This window comes from Azolla caroliniana, unplaced genomic scaffold (genome assembly GCF_043228905.1).
Source record: "Azolla caroliniana isolate FFs.n. ecotype wild unplaced genomic scaffold, voAzoCaro1.0.p SCAF_5, whole genome shotgun sequence".
Lineage (NCBI taxonomy): Eukaryota > Viridiplantae > Streptophyta > Polypodiopsida > Salviniales > Salviniaceae > Azolla > Azolla caroliniana.
In genome coordinates, this window is record NW_028230440.1 from 5,957,838 (window position 1) to 5,983,857 (window position 26,020).

At 38.3% G+C, this 26,020-nt stretch overlaps 1 protein-coding gene across 1 annotated transcript; it reads left to right on the top strand.

Annotated features, from left to right (window-relative positions):
* The first annotated feature begins 22,656 nt into the window (after window positions 1-22,656).
* LOC147863909 (uncharacterized) lies at window positions 22,657-24,976 on the top strand. The gene is made up of 3 exons (XM_087319845.1): window positions 22,657-22,758; window positions 23,341-23,444; window positions 24,082-24,976. Exons 2-3 carry the CDS (start codon window positions 23,355-23,357, stop codon window positions 24,838-24,840), a joined length of 849 nt encoding a protein of 282 aa, XP_087175971.1. The 5' UTR covers window positions 22,657-22,758; window positions 23,341-23,354; the 3' UTR covers window positions 24,841-24,976.
* The last annotated feature ends 1,044 nt before the right edge of the window (window positions 24,977-26,020 follow it).

Sequence of the window (26,020 nt, forward strand, 5' to 3'; positions counted from 1 at the left end):
AAAGCTATTAATTTTGGCAGCTTCACGTCGGGTTCACCAAATGTGTCGGAGTAGTTGTGGTTCGTGCGGCGAAGTCGCAGGGACTAAGGTTAAAGGGAGTCAACTATATATTTTATAAGGCTTTGTGCATTGATGTTAGGAAGATTAAGGATAAGAAGAATAAGAGTTAAAAGTATTGTGTGACAAAGAGACGAGGGTAGATTAGAGACAAAGATAATGTATGGCTTAAGAAGTAATAGTATATGATATTAACATGATTTATATTAAGAAGATAAAATTTTACCACAAAGATTAAGGATAATAGGAATAAAAGTTGAAAGTAATTAAGGATTATTATTCTCTAAATTTCCCTTGATTGATTGATTACCGTGTTTTCCCTTTCCCCTCTTTTTATAAGTATTTCCATGCATATGGTAATGGCATGCATGTAATTCACGAGTTACAAGTGATGCATGATCGCCATTTGGCGCACATGTATTGCATCTGATGCATGATAGCCATCATGCTCATTTGAGCTCCCATGTATGAAAATATATATGGGATAAGTATAATGATGGATGTAACCCTAAAACAAATAACCTAGCTTAGTGGTGTATGCTTTATGCTTGATATACAAGGTTGAGGGTTCAAGTCCCTCAATTGTACTTAATACAATATTTAAGTTTATTCTTATATAGCAAAGTACATTCTTGATAACATTTGTAAAAACAAATAGCCTACCCTAGTGGTATATACATTGAGCTTGGTTTATAAGGTTGTGGGTTCAAGTGTCTCAAATACTACTAAATACAATACTTAAGTTCATTTTTATATCGTGAAGCACATTCTTCACGACAACGTTCCTATGTACACAACTTTAGTCCCCTTATCGGGCGGTCCTTGCCTAAATTATCCTATCATCCTCAACTACTATATACCTTGTGTTGATGGTAGAAAAGCTCACCACCAGACGTCTACTTACATTTGGGCGGCATTCGACACGGAGAATAACTTGAATCACCAGGTAAATATATATTTGGTATTTCTCTCAATCTATTAGAAGGTGATATTTTGTGTATGTATGGGGGTTGTAGTTTCAATTTTTTTCATCACCTTTATTGGTGTTAATCAAGCATACCAACTCCCCATAACACCCTTTGATTTATGCATTGATGAATTGGGGCAAATGGTTGACAAACTCAAAGAAGAAGGCATTGAAGAGGTTGAAATTTTATGTTATTATGACTTTGCTATACAAATATGATGTATTGTTTTTAACATATATTGTAGAAGCTTCACGAAAGTTTACAAATAACAAATATGTCTTGGAAAACTCTTACATGAGTAACAATTGGAGGTTCAATAACCCTAAAACAAAGGTCGTGCTTATGAAGACTCAAAATAAAGATAAATCATGTACTATGTACAATAATGAGCCATGACAAATAGTACAAAGCTTCAAATACCATGGGTTTGACTTTCCTTCAATCATATTTTATGGAATGAACATGCAACTCACCACTTCAAAGTAGGAGAGAGAATTTACTATACACCTCAGAACATATGCACTAGATGAGATGAAATCAAATATTGAGTTCTTAAGAAGACATTTTGGTGACACTAGTAAGAGAAAAGGGAATAGTTTATCATAAGAGCTTTTGCCCATCATGCACCAATTGAGAGTGTGAAATACCCCCCTTTATACATACACATATGAAAGGTGTAAGTTAAATCATCTTACATTCTCGAGACGATTTATATGCTATAGTTTAAGTGGCATAAATTGATATATTCAAGTAATAAAAGTATAAAATTTTCACTTCTTCCTCTTCAATGGCTATTCTGCCTACAAAAAGTTGGCAGTTGATCATCTCTCAATCAATCAAATTGATGGCCAAGAGGAAATCATAATAGTCAAATATGCTCACCCTAACCCATTAACAAATTTCAATGCAAGTTTACATAGATATACTTGTCAAATTTCATGCTCGTAAACATATCCTTACTAGTTTTTAAAATATCAATGATAAGAGGTACTAGAAATATCAATTTCTTTTTGGGCTTACAAGTTTATAAATGAAGAAAAGCATGTTTACCATGAGAGAGATAATATGAAGTTGATTTCTTGAGAGTTAGAGTCATGACACACTCCATTATCCCACTACCTTTTTGACTAGTCATGATCTGGAGATGCCGATGATGTAGGACAAATCACGAAATCCCGAGGGAGTGGGGATCTGCTGCCTTCAAATAATTCCATTATCCATATTTGTAACTAGGAAAATTCTTGTAACGAAATAAGAAATGTGATCCTATCAATTTCATAAGTTGTGACCTGACCCCATTCAACGTACCAAAATTATGACTTGACCAAATAATCACACAATAGTTTCAATATTATGGTTATGTTTTGGTGGTTATATTATATATATTGAATGTAAGCCCTCATATACGTAATTCTCATGTCATTATCACTACAACCTCCCTTTCGGCAAATAAAAAGAACTTGACTATATATATATATATATATATATATATTCCAAAAAGATACTACATTAGTATTAGAAAACCCCATAAGGCTAAACATACAAGATATACCACCGATCCCCTATGTTTTTCTAAATTCTAACCATCGGCTTAAATAAATACTTTGGTGTTGAGTAAAACCATTCCACCTTATCAAAAAGCTGTCTATAAAATATACCTATGTCCAAATGACATGAAACCATAGTTCCTAATATTCGCGTACGTCCAATTTACTGGACATACGCGAACGTTTGCAAATGTACGCGATATTCGTTTTTTTTTCTTGACTTTTTTTGGGTTTTTAAAATTTTTGATATTCATAATTCTTTGTGAATAGAAGTGGCGTTTGACACACACACACACACTCTCTCTCTCTCTCTAGAGTCTAGATATACACTCAACCACTGTCTCCTCACACATGCAAAACAGGGCTTCTCTCTCTAGACCACACACACACACACACACACACACACACACACACACAATGTACACCATATACACCATATGTATATATCTATGTACCACATATGGATTTCAATCATACTTGGAGCCTTTTCACGTATGAGTATGATACGAATATTGGCGTTTGAGTATGAGACGAATGGGACGTATGGCTAGAACTATGCATGAAACTCCAAACACTTAAGCTCCGCTTGATGTGTATTACCTTTTATACTATCCAACAACCCTTTGAGACTATGCACAATCTCTATCCAAATTCCTAAAATTATTTGGTCACGTCTTTTAGTCACATTTTGAAATGCCTTCAAACATCGAGCCTTCCAAATATACCAAATTGTAATACTACTTACCAATTGCCATATTTGAGGTTTATTAGTTTGTATTTGTGGATTCAAGGGGATCCAAAATTTTCCTGCCAAACCATGTCTCATCACAATAGCATCTGCAAACTCTTCCTATTCATATACCATACGTTTATCATGTACCACCACCCATAATATTGCACCCCATGTATACATTGGTCTAGGATATACTGGAGTTAATAAATTTATGATTTGTTTCCATATGTCTAGAGCAAAACCACAACTCCACAAACAATGTTTGGCAATCTCTATTACATCTGTATAGAAAGGGCACATCTTGTCTACATTTCCTTTTCGTCACCAATTAACTGGTATAGCATTATGAACCAACAACCATAAAAAACAAACAATTTTCCTACTCATCTTTATACCCCATAGCCATTTCCCAAATTGTTTGAGATGTTGTGGAGAAAGTCCATTTCGTCTCCAAACAACATTTGCAGTTGGGACTAATTTATTATATTTACATGGGGTAATATACAAATACCCACTATAGGTGTTGACTATCCCATGCCATCAATATATTCTAAACTCGATAGTAACTACATTTCATCCAAAAAGTAGACCTAATAATATCTCCTTTATATTTTATGTATCACATTCAGGCTTTAGAGTCCCTATAATGAATCAATGGTATGAAATTTGGATCAAGGTCTCCCTATAATGAAGCAACATAATCTAATCATGTTATGAGTGTATAATTACTTTATAAAGTGTAATTTTTTGGACATAGGGGTAGTTTGGTAAATTTGGAACTTCCAGGGGCATTCTGGTAAATAGACGAACTTCCAGGGGTAGCTTGGTACTTTTTCCTTTTTTATACCACTCCTACTTTTATCCGGTGCAATGCATCTCCTTCTTGATGCAATCGTGTGATGTGACACGATAATTGGACTGATGTCACTCAAAGAGAGAGATGCAAGTATAAAGGAAGCAATATTAATATTATTGAAGTATAGGGTTGAGCTCTCGCTAGAGATCTAGGATGGCAAGGATACGTTTAAAAATAAACCGAAACGATTGAGATATATACATATACTATTTTTAAGTGAAGAGAATCAAATAGACAAACTCTAATTTAGACTAAATAAGGCATGATATTATCTAATGGATATGGTTTGGAGTTGGACTTCGAAATTTAGAATGATCCAAAAGAAAACAAAAAACATATCTAGTTGAACAAGCAACATTTATTTACAAAGCTCTTATTTTTCTAATTCTAGAACGACAAAAAACCACAATGACATACGACAAAATCCACTACATTATTGTGATGCATGTGTACGATGAACTAAATTATGGATAAAATACGTCATATGCATTCGTCCATTTCTTGTTTTCTTTATGGATAGGTGAATATATTTATAGTATTTTACATTGTTGAATAATATGAGAAACAATACCTTTCCGAAATCCACAGTTTTCCGATTATAGTTTGAACATTGGAAACTTTAGAAAGTGCACTACATAGTGACAAGTTCAACAGTTTGTTTCGTACACTTAACTTCTTGAAAACTTAGTTCTTTGGTTGAAGTTAAATATTGCTATAATACTATGGGCATGCAACTCACGTGCTCTCTCTCTCTCTCTCTAACATGACAAGCAAAAACTTTGGATATAGATGACTAAGCAAACCCTCATGTCTTGGATAACATTAAAGGCTAGCTCCTCCAAGAACACCTCTCTCTCCCTCTCTCCATATAACATTAGAGTAAATTAAAAAAACATGCCGATACAAAACTCCTTAACGATTTTCGATCAATATATGACAAACATGATTTATGTGCACTTTTTTTTTTTTTCCCAAAAAAAACTCCCCTTCCATTAGTTATAAAATTTTACAAATGAGACGATTATGTACAAATCCCTAAAGGGACGCGATAGTTCCATCTAATGTGGAAGCCCACTGACTCAAGAAAGGGAGAGGACGACCATTATTGGATGAAGGCTATGCGTTGTCTTTCAACTCCCTCGGAGCCACCTTTAAGGCCATCATATTGGCTCTTCAGAGTGGCTACAATTTCACTCCATATCTCTTGCAGTAACCTTATTGGATGGGTGGTTTGGTTGGAGAAGACTCGCCTACATCGTTGTTTCCATAGAATCCAAAGGGTTATTGGGCTGACCAATTCCAACACCTCTTGAGATTTGTCATTAACAGGAAAATAGTGGACATTGCCGCTGGAGGAGAAAAGAACCTCTTGTGCTTTCATCACCAAAGTCATCCCCTCCTCCTGATGCTCGTATCGGCCAATTGCAGCTTGCCGTGATAGCCAACATATATTTCCCCACTTGATTGAACCTTGCACCTGGCATAATTGCAACAAGCGGCCAACCCCCCACCATATTCTATGGGACGTTGGGCAGTCCCACAGAGCGTGTCGTATGGATTCTACTGCATGTGGGCACTCTACACAATTAGGAGAGCTAAGGTTCCCACATTGCCATGCTCCCACCGGTAGGGACTTATGTATTAACAACCATTGGAAAGTGGTAATTCACCTCGCGTCTTGTTGCTTCTAGATTTTCTGCCAAAACTTGGTGATTATTGCGGAGGGAACTTGAAATGTGCGCCAGATCTTTGCAACAGCTGGTTCTCGGGCGGCTTGAGCAGCTAGAATGTGGCGACCCAATCTAGTTGTGAATTGGAAGAAAGGGACGGGATATTCGGAAAAAGGGGCCCCTTTCACCTGCCAGCGAAACACAACTGCTGCCATTCCTATAAAATCCTGCAATGCCTTTGATCCATGTCTCTTGAAAGCCGAGTTTCCTCATCACACTTTCTAGAAAGTTCCAGCATACCCTATCATAGGCTTTCTCAAAATCTAGTAGCACCACTGATACCTTCTTGTTGGTCTGCTTGGGAAGGGCTACTGCTTCCCAAAATGAGAAGAGGTTGTCTAGGATGCTCCGATTTCTAACGAAACCTGTCTGTGACGGATGAATGAGTTCAGGAAGAAGTGGAGTTAAACGGCATGCCACGATTTTTGCGAGCAACTTATAGACAGTATTGAGAAGAGTAATGGGCCACCATTTGTGAATGTCGTTGGCATTCCCACCACTTTTAGGAATGAGATGTATCATCCCCTGTCCAAAGTCCTCCGGCATGCTTCCAGAGGTGATGATCTCCTCATATGCATGGAGGAGGTCTTCTTTAATAGTGCCCTAAAGGCATGTGAAAAAATGCGGGGTGAGACCGTCAATTCCAGGGAAGCTCTCAACATCTAAATCAGTGAGGGCCTCCCATATCTCAATGATTGATAGAGGACGCACAAGCCAGGTATTCATTTCTGGTATGACTTTCTCGGGTAAGTAGGCGGCTATAATACCTTGTGGCAATATTCCTCATTTCGTCACCATCCTCAGTGGTTGTTCCATCCTCCCGGTTGAGGCTGCGCATCACAGTTCTAGCGTGTCTCGGGCCTTTGGAGTGGAAGAATTCCTTTGTGGTTTTGTCCCCTACTCGAATCCATCGCGCCATGCTGCCATGAAACTCCATGTCATATATTGCCTTTTCTGCCATGCTAAGTTCCTGTTTGGCCGTGGCGACTTGTCCTGCGATCCAACTACAGGATGGGTATCTCTGTTGGAGGCGTTGTAAGGCTATTAGTCCCCGTTTTGTCCTCTGTCGCTTCTCCTGAGCATCCTTGCGTCTAGTCTTGACAATCTCATGTAGGAGAGTAGAGGCTCTTGTAAATTTAGCTAAAAGTTTGTCTGATGCTGATGAGCCATTGACGGGTAATGACCATTGGTTGGATAGTTGGTCCTTCACGTCTATAAGTGTGTAAATAGTGTGTGGGATGCGAGTCTGGAATGGGCCCCATTTTCGGTGCAATTGAAAATGACCAGCTACCAGGTAATGGTCAGAGAAAGTCGTCCCTGGAGTTATGCGACACCACCCTCCCTTCGCTTCTAAAGCCTCCCCCACATAAATGCGGTCAATGCGAGATAGGGTGGGTCCACTATTCCGCCCGTCTGATCGGGAGAATAGGAGAGAGTCCCTTTTTCGTTGGAAGTTGGCAGAATGCCAGATGTCTCGCAGGTTAAGGTGGACACATAGCTTCTCCCATTGTTTGCGTTCCCTTCCTTGTAGGACTATGGGGTGGTTGTTGGAACTATCATGAATGGATTCGATCATATTAAAATCCCCTCCAATGCACCACTCTTCCGCACCCACTACTTGTAGGCGGATGCGGTCCCAGAATGTTGCTCTTTCTGTTCTGTTGTTTGGAGCATAAACATTCATGAAGTTCCATCGTTGCCCTTGGATGGTCAGCGTGCAAAAATGTGCCCTACCAGGTATAAGTGATTCTTGGTGTATTAATCCCTGGGCTAGATGTTCCCGAATCAAAGTGCAAATACCACCATGATTTCCATCCTCCCCAATTGCTGGCTCCCAAATCGTTCACCATGATCCTGGTAGAAGGTCTCTGACTTCCTTTAACTGTGTGCTATCGAGGTGGTGTTCCTGCAACATGATGATGTCAGCACCACTCCCTAGTAAATGTTCTTCAAGATCCCTTCTCAGTTTCCATCTATTTTGTTGGTCTAGTCTACTTCTGAGTCCTTGCACGTTCCATGTTATAATCTTCATACTCATGGAATGGGGTGGGAGGTTGCCAGTTGTGCCTAGTGCTTTGTACAACAGGTCATGAGTGGGGGGCACTCACCATTTAGACATCCAGACATTTCCAGGGATGGAATAGTCGTCCACATCCATGAGTGGAGTTTGTGGGCTATCTTGTGGGCTTCAATCGCCCCTTCATGCTTCTCATAGAAATAGACAAAGCTTGGAGTTAGTTGGGTGTTTATGATAGTCCACAGGTGGATGTGGCAAAGATGGGGGTCCTCTTCATCCATGGTGCACCAGAATTCAGTGTTATGCCAATGTTGCTTTAGTTCATTCATGAGCTCTTCATCTCTTATTTGTGCTACAAAGCACGCTGCTTGGTTACATAACATATCTTTAATCTTGGATTTCGATCAATCTTCCTGAGTCGAAAGCAAGAGTGGAAAGGAGATTGAGGTCGTCGGAACTCCGTTATTGTGCACCGTTGATACATGTACCCTTATTTTTTCCACTGCCTTGGGCCCTATACCTAACCATTTCAAGGCGTTTTGTGGGTGTGGTTCAAGGTCTTGGCTAGAGGACGCACACTCATTTGTGTCCGGGACGACTATGATTTGAGGCGTGACATTCACACTTCTGCCTTGGGTTGCTTCTTCTGCATTGGGTGTCGTTCCACTCAAGCTCCTTATTAGGGTCTTTACATGACTTATTCGTCTGCGTTTCCCTGTTTTGTAAGCTTTAACGAGAACTTTCTCTTGGGTGCTTGGTGTCACCTTAGGTCGTTCCTTTGGGCTTACGAAAGAACTAGGGGAATGCTCATCTGTGGGGGGGAGCTCTTGTAGTAGATCAAAGCGATTGGGGCTCATAGGCGATGGAGGATTTTGTGCCGGTGATGTTTTCCGAAGGACATGGGTTTTTTCCACCACTCGCCATTCCATCACAGCCTTGTCGGGTCGTGGTGGGGGAGGCTTTTGATGTCTTATGGTATCCTGACCTTCCAAGGTCTCCTTTGTAGGATCTTTAATACGTCTTGTGGGGCAATTCTTTTTTAAATGACCAAGTTTTTTGCATGCAAAACATTGCCCCGGTGCGCCAATCACTTCTATGCGTTGTTCAATTCGCATTCCGTTTTTCCCGGGAATGAGGATCTTGGAGGGAAGTTTATTGATGTCCTGCACCAAGAGGCGGATAGAGGGAGGGCCTAGGTGCTTCTTTAGTCTGTTTGGTAGCGTTAATTCCTCATCCAACATCATCCCAAAGGAGTTGCCAATAGTAGGAAGTAGCATGTTGTATTCTAAGGATAGTCCAGGAAACAACATTGTTACCTTTTTCATGGAGTCATCCTATTGTGCGGCTTTCTCTGGGTTAAAACCATGTGTCCATTTACGCATGAACAACCATGTATTACGGACCTGGCAGGGGGAAAGTGCGATGAGGTTCGTTGCAGACTCCTTGTCTTCTAGTATGATTTGATAGAAGTCTTTACCAAGCGGTTGGACTTCTTTTATACCACGGAGTTGTGAATGAAATTGAGCTTGCAACATATCTCGCAACAACCCTCTGTTTGGTCGTGATCCCATCACTCGGCATATGACCGCTATTCGCTCAAGGCGCTCTATCTCTTTCTCAAGTAGAAGCATCTCTTCGTTGTTGAAAATAATCTCAACAGGACCCCCGCTATCAGAGATGTTTTTTCCGTTATCGATCAAGGGGCCTGTTGGTGCAATGTGTTCGACAGTGGCGATGTTTGAAGGTGCCATTAGTGATAAAATTGGATTGCGTCTCTTTCTCTCTTCTCCTTCTTTTGGGGGGGGGGGGTTCAGTCCTCAAAACCTGCTCCTCCTCGAACAATGGGGGAGGTGTGAGAGGAAACCCTAAATGATGGCCTCCTCACGAAACTGAGGAGGGTGATGCAGCAGCGGCGGGGAGGAGAGGCGCTCCGGCTCCAGCTCTAGCTCCAATTCCAGTTCTGCTGTCTACCGGTGCGATTCAACCCTCCTGTGCCGCTGCTCTGCTATGCCGGGCGGGTCTCCTGGTGAGACGCCCACACCGTAGACCTCCGTTGAGGGTTGGCGCGTCACTTTGCTGCTCCCGCTCTCTAGGGAGACCCTCAAATAACCTTTGACGTCGATTTATGTGCACTTAGAATATTAGCTTTTTGCTATCCAAAAAGTTCTCTCCCTCTCTGTCTCCATAAAATTAGCATTTATATTCAAATAAATACATATGATTGTACAAAAAACCGTTAACCTAATATAAGTTTATAACCATGAGGGTTATTATGCTAGGTAAAATTTTTAAGGTTTAAAAATCTTAGTTAATAAAGTGCAAATTTGCAACATAACTACCCATATTGCTTTAGTAATTGATCATTTATGGAGTTTGTACATGCCAACTTCCTCAAGAATTGTGTAGGAAAAACATATGCCTTTAGAAATCTTCCAACATTTTTATTGCCATCACCAAAGGCAACTAGTTGAGAAACTACAAAGTGATGCAAACAGTAAAGGATGAGCTTCTTATGCATTATCTTTGAGAAAAATACTTGTATGAGATGTTACCTTAGGAAATAATGAACACAAATCTCCTTGAGAATATTTGTTAATATGTTTTCCTATTCAGATGTGAAGAATGAGTCACAAGACCCCCTCCAACCCTCTTGACTTTTAGATAAATACATATGTTCTCTACCTAAACATTTGACACATGTGGCTACCTCTATTTTGGATCTGATAGGTTATGTTTGTGGTCTCTCATGGACAATACAAATATCCAAATTGCCATTAATTCACATAGTTGCTGATATAAGGAATCAATATGGCATCCATGGACAATATTCCTTTTGACAATCAATCAAGCAACACTTTCCAACTAGTTGTATCGTGATACCAATATAATTGAGTAATAATTAAAAAGGCAAAGGTAACATAGACATTTGTCTATATGTGCCATGATAACATATACCCTTATATATCATGAAGTTCATAGCTTTAATGGAAATTATACCCACACAATGCTTTAAGATCCATCTTGTTTTCCTATCATATGATATTTTAATGAATTGCAAGTTTGAACTACAACAAAGATAAAATAACTTCTATGTTACCCAAAGATTAAGACTACTTAGAAGCAACAGGATATAACACTTGCCACACTAATAATGAGAAATATCATTCCTCATTTCTAGACAAATGACGAGTATAGTGATCAATTTGAAATGAATTCCCAAATATTTATGGCACATCAAAGGTTTTGGGAGGATATACATTCATAGTATGCCAAAGAATCCACTCCATTTATGTTAGTGTTTAAAAGCACAATTGCATTTATTGCTACTTTTATTTATTTTTTGTTTTCAAAACTACACCTTAGTTTCCATTACCAATCCAATAAGCATATACAAAGCATACAATCTAGACGAGTTTATGATGGCATAGGAAAAAGGTTTTATCCCCCACTATGTCATGAGGTAAAACAAACTGCACCTATGGAGGAAACAACCATCAAGGGGGTAGATATTGGCAAACCATTTTGTCATTTCTTTCCACAAAGACGAACAAATTCTTCCACTTGCCTTCAAAGGACCATTGTTTAACATATTGACCTTTTAAAATTGAAATAAGCATCAACCAAGTTTCCTTCATACAATGAATAGGATTTTGCTTTATTTGCTGAAACACATTTTTGCATCTACCTATCCATATATTCCACAAAATCATCAATGATATCGTAGACCAGACTATGGCATCTACATTCAGCCTATTTGAGCTTGAATATGGTACGCCCTTAACTTGCGGTCCCCTAGTTTGAAGGATATTTTTTCCCTTGCATAATTAGGCTTATCTACCCTTACATCCATCCAAATGACATTTCCCGTAATCATTTTAGGTCCATATGCAACATCAATGAGGCACAACATACATTTCCAAACAGAACATGCAACCATACAATTCCATAATGCATGTTGCATTGATTCCAGATGAAATCCACAAAAAGAGCAACTTTTGCTTCCCTAATCCATATGCATCTGTTCCAAGACTAGAAGTGCATAATTGACACATAACCATCTAAATGTAATGATTTTGCGACACATGCAAAGCCCACAACCGTTTCCAAAACGCCAATACTGCATGCATAGGAATACTATTACTTGACCATACCTTCAGTGCAACCGGCATAATTGAATTCCTCCTTCGTTGGAATTCCATACCTAATTTTACAGAGTAATCAAAGAAAGATACCATCTTACCATTAGCATCTCTCCACCACCATTATGATGGATCCCACGCTAACTCCAATGGATGGGGATCAATAATACATATCTTTCCTATTTTTGCAACCACCCTAATAGGCTTCCACTACACTAAATTGTGAAGGTCATTCTCCACAGGGACCCATTGTAATTTTCCCTTGGAAGCCATTTTATACGCCAAGAAGGAAACATTAGATGTATAATTTCTTGCTCCAATCAAGACATTAAAGAAGAGAATGTCTTGTACCATACATGGTTTGAATTAAAAGAAGAAGGCAAAACTCTTTTAGAAGCATTACTTATTTCTTGGAACATTAACTTACTGCATCTTATTGAATTCAAAGCTTGTTCCTTAACATCCCTAGAAAATTGATTACAGTTCAACCATGTACCAACATTAGCTACAAATGCATCATCTATCGCCGCCCAATTTAATATTGTAATTCTTCCCGACATATTACCATAATCATCGTGAATCAAGGGGTTCCAGCAAATTGGTTGCCTTTTCCACTTGTCCTCCCATATAGAATGTTTATGCACAAAATTAGGAAGCAAACATTTTCAAGATCTTAACAAAGAGTTAAAAAAATTATATGAAGTGAAAATAGAAGTCCAACGCATATCCTCATGCACACACCACCACCTCACATTTGGCTTCCAATGGCCACCTATAGAAGGAACCAATTCCTTTATATGTTCATGAAGTAGCAATTTCCATGGCTCATTCCCTTGGAAACATACTTCTTACAATAAATTTCCCAAGTAATGCTTTACATTGAAACATTGGGTCTATCAACCCTAATCCGCCGTCATGACGAGGAGATATTATCACTTTCCACACAACCTTAGATCTTGCATTTACAGTAGATGCACCCCATAAGAATTTGTGAACAAGCCTCTGTACCTGAGAGAGAACAAATCTCGAAAACAACCAAGATGAAAGGATATACCACATCGAAGACAAAAGCACTTGATTAGCAATTACGATTCTTCTAACAAATGATAAATGCCTAGAAAACCAAAACAACAATTTCTTTTTCAATGACGTCAACAAAGGGGCAATAAGTTGATCGTGTGAAATATCAACACTGACTTGACAACCAAGATATTGTTAGGATTTTGTTCCTCCGAATGGGAGAAGTCGACAACCGAATTCGGGTCGGTCAGATCGACCAACGAGTTGACTGAATTGAGAGTTGACAGTAGTGAAGATCCCTGGGATTGAAGAGTTGGACGGACTAGTTAATCGACTCGAGAAGAGGTTGAAGATAGAGTCAACTAGTCGGACCGATGGGGTGGTCGAAGACAAGGCCGACTAGTTGGATCGATTGAATAGTCAACAATAGGAGTCGACTAGTCGGATTGACTAAATTGTTGACTTGTGGGTTGGACAGTCGAGTCAACTATTTCTTTTTCAATGACATCAACAAAGGGGCAATAAGTTGATCGTGTGAAATATCAACACCGACTTGACAACCAAGATATTGTTAGGATTTTGTCCCTCCTAATGGGAGAAGTCGGCAACTGAATTCGGGTCGGTCGGATTGACCAGCGAGTCAATTGAATTGAGAGTTGATTGTAGTGAAGATCCTTGGGATCGAAGATTCGGACTGACCAGTTAGCCGGCTTGAGAAGAGGTCGAAGATAGAGTCGACTAGTCGAACCGATCGGGTGGTCGAAGACAAGGCCGACTAGTCGGATCCACCAAATAGTCGACAATATGAGTTGGTTAGTCGGATCGACTAAATTGTCGACTTGTGGGTTGGAAGGTCGGTTCGACCAATCGGTCGATTAATTATTATTATATTATAATAATATCTTATTCACACACACACACATAGAATGAACCATATGTGCATTCACATTTGAGAATGATTCAATCAAACATGTATGGTAAATCATCGCAAAGTTAGAAAAAAATAAAAGATTGGAATTTTAAAAAAGGACTATGATCTATATTATATATTGATACAATTGAAAGTTCAAAACTTAGGAATGACTTAACTACTAAACATTAGAAAGCATGAACATAAAAATTAAAATTTTCAAAGACATAATTGTATTGATGATGAGCTCATCTTGCAATTATCAATGTTCTTATCTCGCAACTAGTGAAGGCATCAATTTCTTCACTTTAGAACTTTACAAAAAATGAGTATGAACTATAGAGATTGAATCAAAATATGCCATTATAAATTATAATCAAACGTTCAAAAACTCATAAAATGTATATTTGAGAACATGAAGAAAACCCACAATCAAACCCAAGACAACTTACCACTAGGGTAATCTAATTTCTTACAATAAAAAGTCTAGAAAAAGAATAAAAAAAAAGGAATACACATTTTTCCCTTTTCAAACGTGTTTGGTTCCAAACATTTGTATACTTGCACGAACACGTTCATTACATTCTATGTTGCATGCATACACATATATATATGGAGCTAGGGCAAGATTATTATGTTGCTGTAGCAGTGGTATTAAGTGATATAGAAGGTAGAAGAAAAAGTGAGTGAGTGTGAGCAAGTGACGGCACAATTTTGTGGAGCTCGCCAAAACCCTATGAAGGGATTCTCTGAGATTCGAGTTTTGTATGTGGAAAGCTTGAGAGTTTTGTAACTTGTTTTTTTGTACCTTGAATCATAGTGAAACTTTTGTTGCCCCGTGGTTTTTCCCGTTTAAGGGTTTCCACGTAAATCTTGTGTACTTTAAGTTTTTGTATTGTGTTTTCAATCTAGTTTCTCCGTTCACTTTACAATCCTAAACCTAATAGATATCATATTGACCTCCCATGTTGAAATCGACTAAAGTATATGAATCAAAGTTGATCGACCTTTAGCAACCGATTGACATGTATGAACCCGAGCTGAACGAAGAGTCGGCAAACACATCCAAACCTGAGTCGACCATGGTCGGTAGAAGATATCTAGTCATACAAAGGAAAGCACCCTCCTAATACTCTAGCCAATATATCCTATTGACTGATGAGGATGAACCAGAATGCTACAAAGAAGCCATGGCAGATGAACACAAGGAGAAGTGGCATAGTGCAAGGCAAGATGAAATGGACTCCTTGCATGAAAATTCCACTTACGACCTGGTAGAGTCAGCAAACACATCCAAACCTGAGCCGACCATGGTCGGTAGAAGATATCCAGTTAGACAAAGGAAAGCACCCTCCTAATACTCTAGCCAATATATCCTATTGACTGATGAGGATGAACCGGAATGCTACAAAGAAGCCATGGCAGATGAACACAAGGAGAAGTGGTAGAGTGCAAGGCAAGATGAAATGGACTCCTTGCATGAAAATTCCACTTACGACCTGGTAGAGCTACCGAAAGGTAGGAGAGCCCTTAGAAACAAATGGGTGTTCAAGCTGAAAAATGGGGAAGATGGTTGCGCACCCAAGGCTCAAATTGTAGTAAAGGGATTTCAACAAAATAAGGGGGTCAACTTTGATGCAATATTTGCACCAGTTGTAAAGATGGCATCCATCCGGATTGTATTAAGTATTGCTGCCAATATGAATATGGAAATAGAACAGTTGAATGTAAAAACGACATTCTTGCATGATGAAAGGAAAAGAGAATTTCATATGTCGACTAAGGAAGAACTTGTATGGTCTAAAACAAGCTCCACGTCAATGGTATAAGAAGTTTGAGTCCTTCATGTTGGAACATGGATTCCATAAAACACAAGTTGATCACTGTGTTTTTGTCAAACGGTATAGTGAATGTGAATTCTTGATTCTCTTACTCTATGTGGATGACATGTTAGTAGTCAGACAAGATATCAAAAGGATTGTGAGCTTAAAGAAAGCTTTAAGTAAATCGTTTGCCATGAAGGATGACAAAAGTTTTGGAAAGATTTAATATGTTTGAGGCAAAAGCAATAGGGTCTACATTGACGACAAATTGCAACCTAAATGCTAGACAATGCTCGAGAAACAAGGAGGATAAGGCTGAGATGAGAAGGGTGTCATATGTCTCGCCGTCGGTAGTCTAATGTATGTTATGGTCTATACAAGGCCGGACATTGCATTTGTGGTCGGAACAGTAAGTCGATACATGAGTAGTCCAGGAAGAGAACATTGGGCAGCTATAACGTGGATACTCAGATATTTTAAAGGCACCTCAAGTGTATGCCTTAGGTATGGCTCTAGGAAACCTATGCTCGAGGTTTTGCAGATTCCGACATGTTGGGGGATGTAGATTCCAGTCAAAGCACATCAGGATATGTAATGACCTATGCAACAGGAGCTGTATCATGGTAATCAAGATTGCAAAAGATTGTGGCCCCATTGATCACAGAGGCTGCGACAGAGGTGAGGAAGGAACTGATTTGGATGACGAATGTTTTTAGAGAACTAGGAATTAAGCAAGAAAGATTCCTACTCCACTGTGATAACTAGAGTGCCATACATCTAGCCAAGAACGCCGCTTACCACTCTCGTACCAAGCACATGCGAGAGAAAGTTGATGAGAATGAGTTTTCCCTTGTGAAGATCCATACTGACGAAAATGGATCAGATATGCTCACTAAGATCCTATCTATGGAAAAACTTAATGTTTGTCGACGGAGGACAAGTTTGGCCGACTTTCCCTACAAGAGTGAAGATGGAGTTTGTTAGGATTTTGTTCCTCCTAATGGGAGAAGTCAGCAACCGAATTCTATTTGGTCAGTTGGATCAACTAGCGAGTCGACTTGGGGGTCGACTGAATTGAGGGTCAACCATAGTGAAGATCCTTGGGATCGAAGAGTTGGACCAACTAGTTAGCCGACTTGGGAAGAGGTCGAAGATAGAGTCGACTAGTCGGATCGCCCGAATAGTCGACAATAGGAGTCGGCTAATCGGATCAACTAAATTGTTGACTTGTGGGTTGGACAATCAAGTCAACCAGTCGATCAATTACTTATTATTATTATATTGTATAAATATCTTATTCACACACACACACACACACATTATACATATATATATGGAGCTAGGGCAAGATTATTATGTTGTTGCAACAGTGGTATTAAGTGATACAGAAGGTAGAAGAAAAGGTGAGTGACTGTGAGCGAGTGACGGCACAGTTTTGTGGAACTTGCAAAAACCCTAAGAAGGGATTCTCTGAGATATGATTTTTGTATGTAGAAAGCTTGAGAGCTTTGTAACTTGTTTTTTTGTACTCTTGAATCATAGGTGAAACTTTTGTTACCCCATGGTTTTCCACGTAAATCTTGTGGGCTTTAAGTTTCTGTATTGTGTTTTCATTCTATTTTCTCTATTCGCCTTATGGTCCTAAACCTAACAGCTATCGTATTGACCTCCCATGTTGAAGCCATTGAAAATCTGGATGGGGCAACCAATACGAAACCCCATTATTCTTTATTCTTATTCCAATGGAGTTATTGCAATTGATAATAGCACTTGATAACTCACAAAATTCTTGCACCACACATTGAACCTTATGCAAATTCTGTTCTTCCCCATCCACATATAATGTTGTGTCATCAACAAATTCATTATCAAGCACTTGCTTATTATGTAATTCCCATTGCAAACCTTTAATTCTTAAATCATGATTATTAAAATACACATGAAAAGCCTCAACTATTAATAAGTATAGGAAAGGGGCCAAGGGGCACCCTTGCCTAACCAATCTTGAAATAGAGAAGGGAGTACCAACTTCTCCTACCACATATACGGAGCTAGACACATACTTATACAAGGCTCTTACTGCCACTACCCAAGACATTGGAAATACTAGTCGTAATATAACTTCCTTGAGAAAAGATCAATTAACTCTATCGTAGGCCTTTTCGAAGGCCAATAGTAGCACCATTAGATCAACATCCTTCTCTTTTGCCAAAACTATAAGTTCTTAGAACATGAAAATGTTATAAAAAATAGAACGCTTTCGCATAAAACCCGTTTACGATTTATGAATAGTATCCCTCAATAAGGGTTGCATACGTAAGGAAAGAACTTTAGCATAAATCTTTTTTATAGATAGTATTCAGGATAGTAATCGGGCACCACTTCTTAATGTCAACTACCACTCCCTCTAATTTAAGAAAAAAAACAACCTTCTTGAATTCCATTGATAAGGCATGTCACCCAAAGTAAACACCTCAGATTGTAACGCTTCTGTTACATTGATTCCAGTGTGATCCCAATAGCAAAGAAAAAATTTAGGAGGGAAACCATCCATGCCAGAACATACATTCTTACCTTAAGGCCTCAATTGTTGCATACACTTCATGAACATTAAAAGGTTTAACTAATTCTTTAGCCATATATAGGTTAACTTTCGTTTTCATAACACACCATAATGTAGACCTTAAGGCTAATTGCTCATGTGTAAATTATTGCCTAGTTAGCAAAGATTTTTAAAAGTCCGAGGCAATTCTCCTCATCTCCGCATCATTCGATGTTAATGATCCATCCTCTCTTTGTAATTGCCTCATCACATTCTTAGTGCGGCCAATCTAATTTATACTAAAAAAATCAACATTAACCTTATATGCAAGGGTGCCCATTTTGCTCAGGATGCATGAAATTTGTGTTGGGCTACAACATCCTTGAATTGTTGCATCTCATCACGTGTTTGATGCAATTCAGCTCCAACCCACATAACCCATGGGTTCTTGTCTTGCAACTTTTGAAGAGCAACAATCGTCCACCTAGAAGATTGCTACACTTTTTGTAAAAGAATGGTAAATAAAATGTCTCTCCTAAAAAGAGTTTATAATTTAACTTTCCATATCCTAAGAATTAAAGCCCATGTTAACCAAAATCAAATGAACCTTACAATGATATAATATCTTAATAACGATGAGAATGATGAAATTTCTTGCACATACATGTGTTTATGTAGTAACTTAATTCCTTGCTCAAAATATTAGAATCATTTACCAAGGATTTTTGCCCAACATATTAGTATTAACTTCATTGCTTTTGCATGGCCCCTAGGACTATGCTTCTCCACTTGACTAAGAGAGAACGTGATGGCGGATAATTTGTTGTTCACCTAGAGCTTATTACTTGGAATTGTAGAGTTTTCCATGGAAGAAAGGTGATGCAAACATGAGGTAATCCTAGAAGTTGACATACTTATTCTTTAAGAAAACGATGCATGTCATATGTCATCTACTAGAGTCCCATGCATTGTGGGTTACCCCAACCACTCTATATGGATGCTAAGTTTATGAAAACACGATTGCAATGAGGGATAAAAACCATGTACAAAGAATAAATACAAATCATATTTTTTAATTACTTGTCTTATTGATACGCTTCCAACCAAACATGGTAGTTGTGTTCTTTATGATATGTCTAGACTTTGATTAATTGAGAGTTCATCAATGGTAATTAACAACTAGTGGCTAAGGAACAATTGACACTCATCCCTTCCCACATTGCCAACAATATGGTAGACCTTGACCTAAACTCCCCAAGTGATGATCTCGGTGTGAGAGGAAAAACATTGAACGAGAAGTATGTTGAATGAATCTTACACACAATTTTCACTGTTTGTGAAAGAGATATACACAAAAGATACATGTAGATTCATGCAAAAAAAGCACCAATATGCATTGTGCACTGCTACATTCCACTTATGGAATTGTTGTGGTATCAACTTTTTTATTAGACAAGTCTCCACAAGTTGTACAAGAGATGGTAATACATGAGTAATTCATCTAATGTGCCAACGTAATTAACTAAGAATCATAATTCTAAGTAAAACAAGAAGGAACCTCTTGGACACATGAAAACACCACCACCATACCCACATCAACCAAAATGTTGATAGCAAAATCCAATTGTATTTACACATCTAAAATCGCGATCTTTCCATAATGGGGACCAAAAAAAGCTACCTTGGTGGAGCATATCTCCACTTTATTCTCTCTCTACAATGTTGTTGCTTATGAAACACAACATCAAGCTCACCAGTTAGAGTATGCATCGACCATATCTCCTTGACAAACTCAACCACATTTTGTTTGACTTTTTGAATTACACATTTACATATTGCCTTCCACAATACCCAAATTACTAAAGAAGATATCGTAAACCAAACCTTGGTTTTGACATATTAGTATTGACTTAAAGATAATATATTCTCTTAATGCTTCAAAATGTCGCTAAACATCTTGATGTGCTCATAATGTTAGAGAATCGTTTTTAGGTAATGAATGCATGTTAGATATTGCATACATAGTATCAAACAAGCTCACCACCATTACAAAAATTATGTCAATGATAAATGTTTGAATGCTACCTTTGAGGAATGTGAACGCATCATGTTTCTCAAAATTTTAACAAATTCATTTTGTGGTATTGATAGGCACAAAGTCTTGACTTGTATTAAGCCCATTTTCCATGTCTCAAGTTATTATGGATGTGGCATATATGTTGGATTGACCTTTTGTATATAACCCGGATTCATCTTGTAAGTTGGATTTACTGAAGGTGCCAACAAAACGATTGGGGAGGCGACATATAAGGTCGATTTGCCTTCATCTTGTTTTTCATGTTGCTCATCCTAAGAAGAGTATTTTGAGGGATATGTGGCTTTATCCCAAGATTTCGTTAGCCACATAGTCTTGACATTGGATAATGTTTTCCAAGATCACTTGATTTAGATTCATATGAAAAATACACCCATCATAGGGTATGTTGGTAAATCCTCGATAAAGTGGCGGAATTATAAGGAATATGATGGTTTGTAGAAAGTCTCAACTATACTTTATCAAAGGTTTTACTGATCTATTTTTCAGTGATGAGAGAGGGGAATAATGTAAGAACAATGGTAATCCCAACAAATTGGGATGATGTACTAGGGCTTAGGGCTTCATGTATAGATAGCACCATGTATGAAACTTGAGAATAAATCTAGGGCTTTGGGATTGGGGGTGGGGGCGGGGTGGCTAATTGTCGTCATGATGTAGTGATTGAGTTGTAGAGTCATCGAAGTTGTCACACCAAATGCATTAACATATTACTCAAATTATAATTTTATTAGCGATTTATGTATCTTTGGAATGTATAAAATAATTTCTAACAAGAACCTTGCTTGGCATATGATATCTATTGTAGAAGAGACATTTTTGAACAAACTTTACTTCATAAGGTTGACCCTAACACAAACATTTCGTTGAACATAATTATGTGTTGGGGTGAGAGTATGGATGACATAATTATTAGGGATGATATTAATACTTAGAAAGTTTGAAGGCACACTATTTAGTATGGCACAATGGAAACTAGGCTTCTATAGTTACCCATTTAAAGTAGTGTTTTATCTTTAATCAAGAAACTTGCTTCTTTCAATTGTTTTCATTAGGCAAACATGAATATACTCGTAATTGTTAACACCTTCCATATTCTAATGGATTTTTTTTGTCCCCTCATAATATTAGAGCTCTTTCAAGCTTCTATATTTCTATACATTCACTATACATTTTATGAGTGGGGCATCTTGATACCACTTTTTGAGTTGTGATTGTAGAATAGTATCTATTATATGATTGATTGCAAGAGGAGAAATAAAAAAGTGATAAATTGATGATGTGACACGTGATAAGTGAATCAACAACAATGGTAAAAAAAAAAGGATGATAGACGGTAAATGGTTAGTGGGTGATGCAAGAAAGAGAGGACATCAAGGAGAATTGGAATAATATGGGTTTGTTACGATGTTTGGAGATGGACACTTTATCGATAAAGTGTACAATTCTTACTAGAAAAAAAATAACCCAAACTAGCAAAGATTCTAAACAACCTTAACATGTAATTATTGGCTGGGGGCGAGAGTTCAAATCTCTCTTGGAACAATTGGAAACGTGTGTGTGCGGGTGCTAGCTTGCAAACATTTGGGTATGGGATTGGGATTGGACACTCAAAAGCATGACAACAATCCTCCCTCCCCGCCCCCCCCAAAAAAACAAAACCAAAAAAAAAAAAACCCTAGTTTAAACGCGATGAATACGAGTAAATGAAGATGAAACCTTTGGGCCGATGAGAGTTACAAGCATGTGTCGTGGACCATGGTTGGTTCCAGGAAAGCGGAGGTCGGAGCCCGACCCAAGCAAATCAAAGGAGGGATGGGAGGGAGGGTGAGAGGCATGACCAAAAAGAAAGAAGAAGAAGATGATGATGATGATGATGATGATGATGATGATGATGATGAATGATGATGAATGGTGGATGATGATGAATGATGGATGGATGGGTAGATGGATGGGTGGATGGGTAGATGGGGTTAACTTTCTGTGATGGTGGTGATTGTAATTTGTAAGGATGGATTCCCCACCCAAAACAGGAAAAAGGAAAAACAGAGGAAAACAGAGGAACAGTGTGTGTGTGTGTGTGTGTGTGTTGGGCAATGCAGTGTACATACATACATCTAATCTATATTTACTGATTTACTGTGTCTCACCTTTTTCTTCTCCTCTTTTTTTTTCAGTTTTTGTGGAGATGGATAAAATTTACATAATATAATCCCCCACCCCCTTCATTTTCTCCTTCATTTCTTCTTCTTCTTCTTCTTCTTCTTCTTCTTCTTCTTTCTTCTTTCTTCTTCTTTCTTCTCCCGGATCGAGCTTCGGAGGTACCCTCTCCCCTATTCCTCTGTTTCTGCTTTGTTTCCATTTTTTCCCCTCTTTCCTACGGGTTTTTTTCTATGGCTTCTTAGCAGTTCTTAGCCAATCATCTTCTTTCCTCTCTTCTCCCCCTCCCTCTATCTCTGTCTCTGCTTGAGATCTGTGAGATTTATTTATTTTTTCTCTTTCAAAGTGGGGTTTTTTTTTTGTTGTTGCTCCGTTTATTCATGGCTCGCATTTCTTCACTATCAATCAGACCTTCTGAGCATGACTTTACTATGCATTTAGTAGCCACAATTCACTATATACATGGTATGTTTGTGCAAGATCTGAACAGAAGTCAGTCTCTATTATGACAGGTTTCATTTGTTTGCCTTTGTAGATTGTATGAAATTTTGATGATGTAAGATCCGAGTAGTGAAACTTAGGTGTTTGGAATGGGATTTTCTCAATATATTGTTTGAATTTGTGACCATTTTTATACATATTGTACTTTTCAATGTTGATAAAACAGAGTTTGGTCTTGATGTAAGAAACAGTGATTTTTTATTATTATGAGAGTAACATTAATTTTGCACGTGATGTAGCAGAGCTTAAATTTGGCATGGACATATCTCTAGATGTGGAAAAACCGTTGACATCGGAAACTTCAATTTCTCACCCAGTAGTTTGGGAGAAGTCTAACAACAGTGCGGTAAAAAAATTCTCAACAGTTCATATGTGTACTATCTTTTCGATTGAGAGATTGATAAGTCTTATATTGTATCAATTTCATATATGCATATATTGTGCAAACATGCAAAGATGATCCAAGTCTTTTTTACCAAGCCTAGTTTTGTCTGGTAGTAGTCAATTTATAATTGAAATTCCATTGTTGGAAAGAGCTCATCTGCCGGTTTCATGTGATAAGGCCATCCAACCATCATATTAAATTGATAAGGTTTCATGTGATAAGAGTAAATTGATACTGTTAAAAAATAAATAGGACTATCCTACCATCATTTCATGAAGAGGTTTCATGTGATAAGGCTAAATTGATACTATTAAAAATTAAATAGGGCTATCCTACCATCATTTCATGAAGAGATTTCATGTGATAAGGCTATCCTACCATTATATAAATTTGATAAGGCTTCATGTGATAAGGCTATCCTACCATCATATTAGATTGATAAGGTTTCATGTGATAAGGTTAAATTGATACTGTTAAAAGTTAAAATAGGGCCATCCCACCATCATTTCATGTTTTTCCCAAGTATGTATATTTGTTAGGTGTTTTTTATAACCACATGTGTGTGTGTGTGTGTGTATGCATGTATCATGGATTGCAGGTGGCAACGCCTCGCACCAGGATTGCAGACATTCGTCTGGTAAGCCGGCATCCTGAAGTTTATGAGCCGTGTGATGATTCATTTGCCCTAGTGGACGCCCTTCTCGCAGACCGACAATACCTTGCATCTCTTCGTCCGAGCTTGTGCTTGGAGGTTGGATGCGGGAGCGGATACGTGATCACATCCCTCGCCCTCATACTTGCTAGCAATTGTGACACTAAAGTTCACTACCTAGCCACTGATATAAATGAAGTGGCGGTGAACACTACTCGAGCTACCCTACAAGCCCATAAGGTCGATGCAGATGTGGTGGTAGGAGACCTTGTTTCGGGTTTCCAGAAGAGACAATTGAACGGTAGTGTCGATGTGCTTGTGTTCAATCCCCCTTATGTGCCTACTCCCGAGGATGAGGTGGGAGTAGATGGTATTGCATCCTCTTGGGCAGGAGGTTATAAAGGCCGTGTGGTGATCGATCGGATGCTCGCTATTGTAGATTCGCTCCTCTCTAGTAAAGGTGTGTTTTATCTTGTGACAGTCACAGCTAACAATCCAGGAGAGATTTGCCAGATCATGAGAAAGAAAGGATTTGCTTCTAGAATTGTAGTCCAAAGGTATACTGAGGAAGAGAGCTTACACATTCTAAAGTTTTGGCGAGAAGCATTAGACGAGACTTTGGATTTTACCGGGCCTGCCCTTACGTCTCCGCGATCTTCGTCATTCTTGCAACGTTCTCTCTCACGTCTAGTATCGTTTAAATAGCTATACATACCTTCACAAATGTACATAATGGGTTCTTTTCTTTCTTCTTTCCCAGCATTTTTTTGGGGCTATGACCATGTGAACATTTGTTGTAGTATAAATGATGCATGGTTGAAACTCCAGCATGTTTTCTTTAGAGACAAATTTCTCTGGGTGCTACTGTTGGAGTTATATTTGGCGTTTTGGTTATTCTATTTTATCTCCATGGTGAAATCTAAATGCAAGGCAAATGTGAAGCTTGTTAAGGCAAAGATCAGCTAAGTATCATTTTTGTCTAGTTTTTGTAGCGCTTAAATTGCATGCTTGAGAAAATGAGTTATTCTTGGCATGTTTATGATTTGTATATAATGTCACCTATCTTATGGTTTATTTTGTCCGAGGGTTGGCTCCTGAAAGAGAAGTGTGACCGATCGCAACGTCACAAATCTTTTTTCTTATGGTATACCTCAATGCAGCATACTTGACATTAATGACAACTTGGCAGTGAATTTCCCAACTATACCATAAGAAAAAAGATTTGTCATGGCTTGGGCAAATCGTTCTTAGTTTGGACTGTTTAGTATTGTGGGTATTATTAAGGCTGGAATGTGCAGCCAAAAGTCATGTTAATGGAGTGCTTGGAAAAGAATAGAGATAAGGAACTTGGGCTATAACATATTGTTGCGGATGGTGCAATTAGTGATGTTGATTATATTCTAACAATCTTGGGCGAAAAACGTAGGTTCTATAAATGTATTGGGTCAAATTCTTTTTCTTTTTATTGAACCTTGATTTTTTACATTTGTCACATGTGCAGGATTGTTTGAATATCTTGAATATACATCTTCGTGTCTTGGTTTGGAAATTGACCTTGACCTCAAGAACAACCTTGAATATAAATGGCAATTGTTTCTTATGAGATACAAAGGTTTTGAGGATAGGCCAATGTTCTCATAAGTTTTTGTTTGTGGGCATCAATCAAGTAGGTAAGCTCCTTGAGCACCATTTACTAGCACGTTAAATGGTGGTGTTGGGAAAAAGGGTGAACATCTCAAGTGGGGAGAGGGATGATAATCTAGTGTATCAAAATTTCAACGAACATCAACCAAATTTATTTTGCCAAGTTAGTTATAGACATTGCAACTATCGGGCATTTCTCAACAAAAATTTATTTCATCAAGTTGGTTATAGACAATGCAAC